Source organism: Eurytemora carolleeae, unplaced genomic scaffold, assembly GCF_000591075.1.
Source record: "Eurytemora carolleeae unplaced genomic scaffold, Eaff_2.0 scaffold1079, whole genome shotgun sequence".
Taxonomy (NCBI): Eukaryota; Metazoa; Arthropoda; class Copepoda; order Calanoida; family Temoridae; genus Eurytemora; species Eurytemora carolleeae.
This window is the reverse complement of record NW_019396967.1, coordinates 21,807-32,769: the sequence shown is the minus strand read 5'-3', so window position 1 is coordinate 32,769 and position 10,963 is coordinate 21,807. Positions and strand designations below refer to the sequence as shown.

General features: G+C 34.1%; 1 protein-coding gene across 1 annotated transcript; it reads right to left on the bottom strand.

The window, feature by feature from the left end:
- Positions 1 to 20: 20 nt before the first annotated feature.
- Positions 21 to 10,854, bottom strand: LOC111710605 (nuclear localization sequence-binding protein). The gene is made up of 15 exons (XM_023484715.1): positions 10,835 to 10,854; positions 10,267 to 10,392; positions 8,816 to 8,913; positions 8,242 to 8,321; positions 7,921 to 8,017; positions 7,215 to 7,276; positions 6,706 to 6,754; positions 6,557 to 6,638; positions 5,732 to 5,938; positions 5,277 to 5,388; positions 4,514 to 4,609; positions 3,455 to 3,534; positions 3,041 to 3,088; positions 1,011 to 1,115; positions 21 to 749 (listed from the first exon to the last, which is right to left on the bottom strand). The coding sequence occupies exons 1-15, from the start codon at positions 10,852 to 10,854 to the stop codon at positions 653 to 655; spliced, it is 1,359 nt and encodes a 452-aa protein (XP_023340483.1). The 3' UTR covers positions 21 to 652.
- Positions 10,855 to 10,963: the final 109 nt, after the last annotated feature.

Genomic DNA, 10,963 nt, shown 5'->3' with positions numbered 1-10,963 from the left:
AATTTAATTATTCAAAAAGATTTCTGGTTTAAATTCAACTATTCGTTAAACCTGTATCTACTTTTTTCAGTATAAACGTAAAAATTCAGAACTATTTAAAGTGAGAGAAATCAAACAAAAGCTGCAAAACCTCAATTTAGTAACAATGTACTTCATGTAGTACATACAAAGCCAGGATAGTACTCTTAGGTTCTTGAAAAAATGTGGCACTAAAATACTAATACAGTGCATAGCCGGGAAAAAACAGTTTGTCGTTAATATTTGGGAATTCTTTGCCTTATAATTAAGTTCCAACATATTGCTACAGTACTTCAGTTAAAACAAAAATCAATGTTTAAATGTTTTGGTAGCTGTACGTCCTTGAACATTGATCTTTAATTGGATTTTTTTGCATGAAATAATCATAAAGTTCGAGATTAAACTAATCTAAAATAATAATTTAATAATTTTTTTTTAATTAAAAAAAAATCCGAAAAGATAATATTGTCAATTATTGCTTCAGCACTGAAAATTTACAAAAAAAACGTATTGTTTAAACTATGAGGTATACTTCGGGCAGCTTGAGATCTCCAAAACAGAAATCTTTTAATACCAAAATTATAACTTTTGAAACAGTTCTATCAAAAAAATCCACTCTTGGTTTGTATGTGTCCTAGTCGTAGAAATCGGACTCTCCTTTCCCCTTCTTGGGCATCGTGATCGTGAACGAGGGCTTCTTGCTGCTCGACTTCTTGTTAAAGAACAATGCCCTGAAAACCAATATAATGTTTTTCAAGGGTTCATGAAAAAATATTTGAGCGAGGGTGTGTTTAAAGAAAGAATTGGTAGAAAAAATGCAAGATTAGGCTTGATAGTAAAAAATCACTTAAAGAACCCCTAAACGTATTTTTAATTTCCTCAAAACATTTATCTTTCTTTTTTACAGAGAATTCTTTTTTCCAGGTCCATTGAAATGTTTCATAAAAAACAAATGTCAACAGTTTCTTGGGATTTGGGTCAGGATGTTATACCTGTGTATAGATTCTACATCAGGAGCGGGTCCTAGACCATCAGATTTAGATTTTCCTATGAGAGAAGGCGGCAGTTTAACGCCAGTTCCAGTACTTATTGGAGCACTAAAATATGAATGTTATATAAAATATAACGGATGTATCAGATGAATTATGAGAGAAAATAAAGGGTATACTATTTTCACAACTACGGCCCTGCCTTCCTTTCTGCCTTTCCTACACGTTTTCAAAGCGCTTATTCCAGCGAATGGTTACATTTTATCTTCCTTTCTACATTTCCCAATCATATTCAGCCATCTACACAATAATATTTTATGGCATAAGAGCTGAAAATTTTAGAATGAGATATCCTTAAACCCGATACCTTAATCTGAGTATCCAATGGACACACTTTTGATTTTCTTCTTAAACCGTTCTTTCTTGGATATAGTAGAGAAAAATCAAAAACCGGTTTTTCTAAATTAGAGAGTTCCTCCCATTTCTGTATATAATCTTAAATGGCGCGCAAAATTTAAAATTTATCGGCTTAATATACGCAACTCTGAATGGTTGAATTTTATAAACTTTTCAGGATACAAGTACAGGATTAGATTAGTCTCGATATGAAGAAAAAGAGATCACGCATTAATCTCGATATCTACTATTCTAAAGTTTTCAGCTAAGGTCAACGATTACCGCGAGTTATCATATCTGAAGAATAAAAATCGAGGGGGAGGCTAATAATATTCAAACTTATGGGATAATTTTCACCAAAATTACCAAATTCAGCCAGAAAATTAAAAAAATTAAGAAATTCGCGGATGATGGAAACAATTTTCAAAAATTATAGCTTAAATTTTATGTTTAATGTTAACACTTAAATTCTAATGCTAATGAATTAATTGATTAATGGATCTGGAAGGGGGGAAGGGAAACTTTAATCATTGTCTAGTGTTTGCTTCTACTCCTAGAATTAAGAAAACTATTCTACAAGGTTTAAAACTACCCATTAAAAATATGCCTTTCTGCACTTCAGAATGACTTTGTACTTCTTCAAGAGACTGTATGCGTAATTTCAAGGGACTCTCCATTCAAAGATGGTAATGCCCGATTCACAACAGCACATAAAGCATTAATAATAAATCACTGTTTACAGGAAAACATAAATGAATTAAAAACTTAACACACTTTTGAACCGAAAAAACCGACGATATCTTCAAAACTTTTGTTCAGATAAAGGGGCACGGTTGTAAATTTAGCATTTCCATCTCTGCATGGGGAGGGTCACTTGAAATTAAGCTTACAATCCCTTTATAAAGATCATGTAATACGTCACCAGTTGACTGAAGAAACTGGATAGGACTGAAGGGGGACCCGGGATATCCAATAGAATGTTCAAAACTGGATAGGACTGGAGGGGGACCCGGGATATCCAATAGAATGTTCAAAACTGGATAGGACTGGAGGGGAACCCGGGATATCCAATAGAAGGTTAAGTAAAAAACTGGATAGGACTGGAGGGGAACCCGGGATATCCAATAGAAGGTTAAAAACTGGATAGGACTGGAGGGGGACCCGGGGGGCCGGGATATTCAATAGAAGGTTAAAAACTGGATAGGACTGGAGGGGGACCCGGGATATTCAATAGAATGTTCAAAACTGGATAGGACTGGAGGGGGACCCGGGATATCCAATAATGTTCAAAACTGCATAGGACTGGAGGGGGACCCGGGATATCCAATAGAAGGTTGAAAAACTCTTGTCTTAAATCGTAAGCTGCAAGGTTACCAAAGGAGGTGAGACTTAAATGACGGTTTCGGTGTCGGTTTCGAAATTGCATTTTTTAGAGATTTTCTTAATGATTTTAAAAAGAAAAAAACAGTAAAAAGTTTCAGGGAACAAGAAAATGAAAGAGTGACCTAGTATATTGTAACTAAATACAAATCTATTTGAGGTTTGATCACAAAATGACGTAGATAAAAAAAAACTATTTCAAAGTAATCACTGAATTTTCTTGTTTTTTGAGACACCCTGTAAAAAATATGATTTACCTGCCGGCACCCATCAGTTGACATTTCATAGGTTTCCCGTCCAGCTGCCTATACAGTAGAAGATAGATAAATATCCAGAATATAATAAATTTATTAAATAGTTTAGATTTGTGGTAGATTTTCGTCTTTTCCCTGCCTTTCATGGTCATTTTCGTCTATGGCCTGCCTATTTTGGTTGATTTTTGTCTATGGCCTGTCTATTTTGGTTGATTTTCGTCTATGGCCTGCCAATTTTGCTAGATTTTCGTCTATGGCCTGCCTATTTTGCTTGATTTTCGTCTATTGCCTGACTTTTTTGCTTGATTTTCGTCTATGGCCAGCCTATTTTGCTTGATTTACGTCTATGACCAACCTATTATGGTAGATTTCCGTCTATGAACTACCTATTATAGAATATTCCCGTCCATGACCTACCTGTTATGGTAGATTTCCACCGCTTTAACTGCATGATTGTGATTTACAAATGTAACTTCTGCATGGCCAGGAGCAATTAACTGAACAAATTAACAATAAATTAATCAGAAATTAAACAGCAATTATTAAACAAACAGTAAGTATCTAAATAATGGGTCAATAAAAAACGTATTAAATCAATTAATCAATCAAACAAACAGAATAACCACTAGTTAAGAACTATTTAAAGTTTGACCACAAATGAAAGCAACTTATAGGGACTCCTACTTCCTTAATAAATTAAGGCTGGAGTAAGGGCTTCTGATTTGTAACGGATCTATAAAATAAGGAACCGAATTTTCCATTCTTATTAAGTTTATAGATGGACGCTTGACAACTCGTATTTTATAAATAGAACCGAATTTTCTCATCATTACTGACGACGTCCGACGTTATTGCAAATTAACCATCTTTAAAAAAAGTGAAAAAGGGTATTTAAAAAGGAGAAAATGCAATTGATATGTGCTAAAAGAATATCCGAATAAATGGTTAATTCATCTATAAATAACTAGGCGCTTCGCGCCCATCTTCTATTTTAACTTTTATATGTGGCCTAATATCTGTGAGCATCTTCTCTTTGTACAGTATAAAACAAAAACAAAAAAGTTTGCGGATTTCTTAATATTTTTTCGCGCATTTTCAAAATTTTTACAAAAATAAAAAACTTTTAAGAACATATTTTTTAAATTTTGCTCATTCATGAACCTTCCCTGGGGTCAAGTGAGGTCCCACACAAAATTTGGGCCCGATCGGTTCAACCGTTTTGACGTTTATTGGATACAAACAAACAAACAGACAAGCTGAATTTATAAATAAAATATAATGTACTCTGTCTGTTTATTTTAACTCAGGAACCCCTTAAAGGATTTGCCTAAGATCTGAAATGGGGGACTCGGTAAAACCACTGATATATTCTTAGCGATGTTTAAAGATTCTAGTGGGTTGAATTTTATAGCAGGTTAGCTTCCATGAAAAGCTGGGTTCCCAAGCTAGAAAATAAAACATTAAATAAATTAATACCTTGGCTCTCCTCAGAGGTCCGACATCTCCAAATAGTTCTACAATATCCTCCTGAGATACCCGCACATGTAGATTCTTGATTACAATCTTAGATCCCTGAACATAGTCTTGATTACAATATTAGATTCATAAATATGTTCTTGATTACAATCTTAGATCCCTAAATATATTCTTGATTACAATCTTAGAGTCATGAATATGTTCTTGATTACAATCTTAGATTTCTGAATATATTCCTGATTAAAATCTTAGATTTCTGAATATATTCTTGATTAAAATCTTAGATTTCTGAATTCTTGATTAAAATCTTAGATCCCTGAATCAGTGAATATATTCTTGATTACAATCTTGGATCCCTGAATATATTCTTGATTACAATCTTAGATTTCTGAATATATTCTTGATTACAATCTTAGATTTCTGAACATATTCTTGGTCACAATCTTAGATTCATTAATATACTCTTAATTACAATCTTAGATACCTAAAAATATTCTTGATTACAATTATCTTAGATAAGAGACTGTACTAGTGTACTACCCTGCTATCTAGACCTAGTGTACTTGGAGAGGAGAGACTGTACTACCCCAGTAACTAGTATACCTGGAGAGGAGAGACTGTACTACCCTAGTAACTAGTATACCTGGAGAGGAGAGACTGTACTACCCTAGTAACTAGTATACCTGGAGAGGAGAGACTGTACTACCCTGGTAACTAGTATACCTGGAGAGGAGAGACTGTACTACCCTAGTAACTAGTATACCTGGAGAGGGGAGACTGTACTGCCCTGCTCTAATCTTCCTCCAAGAGTAATTCCTTCATCGTAATCTATATTCTTGCTTCTTTGACGTAGCATCTCCTCGTCTCTACTCTCCCTAAAAATTGGTGAATTTTTTAAAATTAATTTAAGAAAAAATTACCAACCCGCGGTAATAATATGCGTTACCCTAAGCATAACCCGCGAAGAACTTTTTATTTTAAACCCCTTTTTACCAATATATGGATACAGCGCCTGAACTCGGTATTCTTTGAATTAAACAAAAGCTCACGCACATTTTCGAGATATCTCAGTGGCGTCTGGTTGGGCAATATGGGCAATATTTTTAAATATATCAATGAGAATTAAGTTAATCTACAAAAAATACGGATTAGTGCTATCCGAAGAGATTACACGTGCAAAAGTTCCAAAATTATTTTTTAAAGTTTGAGAAAATGTACCTCGGCTCATCATAATCGAATCTTCCTCGACCACGTCGCGGCGGACTTTCTTCCCGTCGTCGCCAATCTTCCTTCCCGCCTAATCTCAGAGGAGAGCGGGACCGGTGAGGGGAGCGAGATCTTAACGGGGAGCGGGATCGTAACGGGGAGCGGGATCGTAGTGGAGAGCGGGATCGTGCACTGAGAGGGGAACGAGATCTGTTAGAGCTAAAATAATAAAATATAAATCATTATTTTTAAAAGGTAATGAAGGGGGAATGAAATTTGATTTCTGTGCGTTTGTGTTTATGTTATTTTGTCTCCAAGGACCCTATCTATGGGTATAATAGGAAAATACAGATTGTTTTATGATAACAATAAAACTATATTCGTAACAGTTTTTAAAGCTGCCTTTTTTTGATTTTTTTTCTATGAATCTTTTCATTCCCTCTGTAGATTTTTAAAGTTTTTAATATTTTTGTCCTTTGCATTCTTTTTAAACTTTTGTCATGGTATTTTTTTGCCTTTTCATTTTTTGGTTTTTTTTTATTTTTTGTCCGTAAGATTTGTTTTGTTACACAAAAATTAGTCAAAAAAGTTTTTCACATCAAATATAATATGCAAATCAAAATTCTTACTCAGTGTGATAAATATTTAATATTTATCCAGTTTACATTTAAACCGTTTTCTGATCAGTCCTTGATATTGACAAGCAAAGTGTTCTATTTAAAGACAAAACTTTGACTGAAAAAGTTATTTCTTTTATCTGATTTTGATTTTCAAATTATAAAAATAGAGAAACACATTTCTGAGTCGATATGTCCTTTGAAGAAAATAAGCTGTTACCTTCTGTCAGTTAGTTTTGAATTTCTGTAATCCCGAATTCTAATTATGTCCTCTTTGCTAACATTGGCCGACATCAGTTCCTCTAAACATTATAATAAAGGGATTTATTTATNGTGGGAATAATGTACAACTCTGCTCCTCAAGCTTACCGTCGAGTCTCTCCTGTTCAGTCATCCTACCTCTGCCTCCGTGTGAAACCTGGAGTAAAATAAATAAAATCATCACATCAAAAGTTCAAAATTAATTAGAAATACCATATCCACCAAAAACATGAAAAAAAGACTTTAAACGAGAAAAACATTTTTTGCATATTTTTCGCGATTTTCTCTCAGTACGTTCAAAATTGATGTAGCAAAAATAAATTTCATCCTGCAATAACTTTGGAAAAAATTCTCAAATATACCAACTACATTTAATACAGTGGTATAGAGATTGGTACTTTTGTATGAAATGCCGCTGATCAGGTTTAGGATTAGGTATTCAAAGTGGACACTAAAATTTAGTAAGTGTTAAATCCATGGAAAACAGTTGAAAATAAAATCTCCATTTAAATATCCAGAGAGAATTATCTGTCGGAACACAAAAGATACGAATAATTGCTTTCTGAAGGAATTAACAATAGAAAACTTTTACCTTCCATAAAAAATATAAACTATACCTGGTTTTCTCTGGATTGTGCTGATCCCCTGGATCCATTAGACTTGGATCTCATTCCACCACCTGAATGATAAAGGATTTACAATCAATTTGCCCCCCCCCCCCCTTGAACCAAGCAATTTTTATTCACAAACAGTATCATTTTAGAAGTAGAATTGATCAAATGTAATAAAAATATGGTTTTTATCGAAAATCTTAAATCAGTTGATTTTTTAAAAATATTTTAACTCACTAGAAGAAAAGTGTTGGTTTTAAAGTAATTTGGAAGGGGTGCTTCGTGTACTTATAATTATACATTTTATAAAGTAGAAATCTCTATTTGTCTGTCCGTTTTTTTGCATGTCCGATCTTGACTCATGATCCCCATGACTCATTTGCCTCAAATTTTGATTGGGAAACAAGAACCACGAAAAGTTTGGTTTGAAATATCGGTTAGATCTCTAGAGACAGCTGGGTTCCAAATCTACTACTCAAAAAAAGGGGTGTATATTTATAAGAATGATTAAAAATTACACATGACACGGTAAGTTTTTGTTTCCTTTTACATACTTTTTGCCAAAAAAATTATTGTCTTCCCCTAAATATCCTTTTTTCCTACATTTCAGCGGGGAAAAAAAACTAAAAATTTGTTTCTTTAAGATTCTGGGAAAAAATTGTTTTCAGGAGGAATGATTTTTCAGGAAAATTAACACCCTTGTCGCAAATACCTGATTGTGAGTTTGAAGATGAAAGGCTGACCTTCCCTGACCCCGTCACAGTTTTCATAAACTGACCGACCTGGCGAACCTGCTTAGCTTCATCTACCTGAGATGCAAACTTATAAATGCAGTTGAACTTGAACTAAAAAGGAGTTCGAATTCTGCAAATTTGAAGGACAATTTTGTGAATTGATCATACCACCCTTACAGGGTCACTTAAGTAGCTTAGAAAGAATTGTCATAAGAAAAGAATTTAAACATTTATTGGTAAATTTTTCTATCTATCTATTATGAGGCGGAGTTTGATTCTTTTCAAAACTTCTTTCATACCTTTGGTGCCTTGTTTTTGTTTTTGTTTGTGGTCAGCAGAATTTTCCCATCAAACTTCTTCGTCATTGTAATATTGCTGCCTGAAAATAAATTCATTAAAATAACATATTTTACGTCTTTTTATCGAACCACTTTTATGAGAGAAATACAGAGTGAACCAGAAAAATGACAATTGTGCAGAATTTTTCATTTTTTTCTTCAGATTCTTACATTTTTGGTTACTTATAAGTTACAACTGAGAACGGTTTTTACTTTCTTTGTCAACCTAACCAAACAGGGACTTCATTCAAGGTAAACGAACCATGTCATTCTCAATAGATTAAAGTTTAATATCGTATTTAAGTCGCATTTTTTCTGGGTAACCCTGTTTATAAGAGATACGAAACTTTTAGGTTGGCATTTCGGGCTGTTCTCAGATCAAGTAGCCAACTTAATCCATTGGAATCAAAACCCTATTCACCGTCAACTAGTGTAGCTCGGCGTAAGCGGCTACAATTGCAGTCCACCAACCTCAAGTAACTTTACACTTTTTCTAATTCCCGCAAATTTAATTTACAAAGATAAAATAATTTACCTAAAGTTTTCACTTCCATTTTCCCTTCTTTCCTGTCCTTTAACTTGAGCAACTTCTGACGAGCGTCCGTCTGTTTGGCCAACAGGCCCAGCTTATCCCTGATAAACAAGTATCATGAATAAGTTTTAAAATATGCTATTCATATATGCTCGAGACAAACATATATAATATATTTTATTTAATTTGAACTTGAAGGGGCTGTTAGCGTAATTTTAATAATCCTCCGTGCAAAGTTTGAAATAGAGAATAGAATTTCTCCAATAGCCACAGCACAAATCACAGCAGGAATTAGGTCGTTGCAATTAATCTCCTGTTCTCTCTGAACCTCAGGTCTTCTACTAATCTATTGTTTAGATGGGATTGAATCGTTTACCAATCAACTGTTATCTCTGTACCTAGGATCTTCTACTAATCTATTGCACAACAGGGATGAGATTGTTACCTAATCTCCTGTTCTCTTGTCGAAAAGGCATTTAAATATGATATTCTGAAAACTTGCAGAACGTTGTACGTCATAAATGATTTAATGTTTTAAACTTAATGAGATTATTCATTGAAACTGGGTTTCAATTGAATACTTAACATGATTAGCTCAAATCATGCAACATACAGAGCGTCCCACATCATATTAGATTATCTTCAATCTTTAACGCCAAAATACGCACATAATACTCAAAAAAGTTTAATTATAGCCTTCTTAAATTTTCAAAATGATTCATTCTTCGTAAATTCTGATTTGTCTGTCTGGATAATTGGCAATTCATTGAATATAGCTTAAGAGATAGCTTGGGTACTAGTTGAATTATATAAGTTGAGATTTGGACTGTGTGTCCTTCAGAACCGGGGAGTTAAGTCTGGTTGAGAAATTGCCTGTTTAGCAATTTCAATAGCCACTGTGGCTCTTTTAAACCTGGTTTAAATTTGAGACTGTGTGTCCTTTGGAACCAGAGAGTTGAGCCTGGTTGAAATATTGCCCTTGTGGCATTCAGAAACGAAGAGTTAGTCCTGGTTGATCTTGGTAACGAGTAGACCTGGATAGATATGTCTCGAGTGAACCTGTTATGGAGTAGGTATTTGCTACACTCTCTGTATCTCAGGTCTTCAACTAATCTATTGTTCAGCAGGGATTAAATCGTTTACTAATCACCTGTTCTCTCTTTGGGGTCTTCTACAAATCTATTGCTCAACATTATCTTCCGCATTTTCAATCAGTTTCAAGTTTAAAAGGTACCGTTGTAAATCGCACGTTTTCACCTTTGCATTGAGGTTACTTAAAATTACGCTTACAGTTTCTTTCAGATTAAACTTAATAATATAATTTATTTCATTAAATATTCAAGTCCCCCCCCCTCCCCCCAAACAAAAGGTTGGCGGGGGGAAATTTCAAGACAACATTAGGATAATATTGGACCCTTCTAAAACATGGTCTGTGGTGGCCAAGAATATATTACCTTGCATCAATGGTTTTACTCCGGCTGGCCTGGATGATCTTAAGACGAGCATCTCCCTGCACTTTAGCAACACCTCCTCCTTTAATTCCACCACCTCCTACTCCTAGTGGGTCTAAAAATCGTTCACTAGGACAAACCTACCTTAAAAATATTTTCAACCTATGTCCATGACCTAAGACGATGGTTCAGTCCCAGTTTAAGGCTCTTCCATGATGGAGAACCCTTTATATATTGGTCGCCACTCTCAACAAAATTTAGCTCCAGAGTTTAATACAGAGCGTCCCATATCATAATTGACTATATCCAATCTTTAACCCCAAAATACGCACAAAATACTCAAAAATTCTAGCATTTTCTGCAAAAAATAATTTCTATTAGCCTTATTAACTTTTTCAAAATGATTAATTCTTCTTAAATTTTCCGATTTGTCCCCCAAATCGTAATTTATCCCCATTGACTAATTTGATGTGGGACACCCTGTATAATAAAATATTTGTGCATAACACCTGCCCCGGATTTAAATATTTAGTCAAGTTGGGCGATTCCCTTATTTATTAAATTTACTTACCCTTTTATTGCCCGCGCCATGCTAAAGTAAGAAGATTATAATTAGAAATATTCTGAAATATTAAAAATACTTGCTTTAATAATAATTAATAATAATTTTCTAGCTATATTTCTACGATTTCACGATCAT

Coding starts and splice junctions, on each gene's coding strand:
- LOC111710605 (XM_023484715.1), bottom strand. CDS start 10,854: ATGGCGCGGGCAATAAAAGG. Junction 8,322..8,815: donor AATGGAAGTGAAAACTTTAG/GTAAATTATTTT, acceptor ATTTATTTTCAG/GCAGCAATATTACAATGACG. Junction 5,389..5,731: donor TTCGATTATGATGAGCCGAG/GTACATTTTCTC, acceptor ACCAATTTTTAG/GGAGAGTAGAGACGAGGAGA.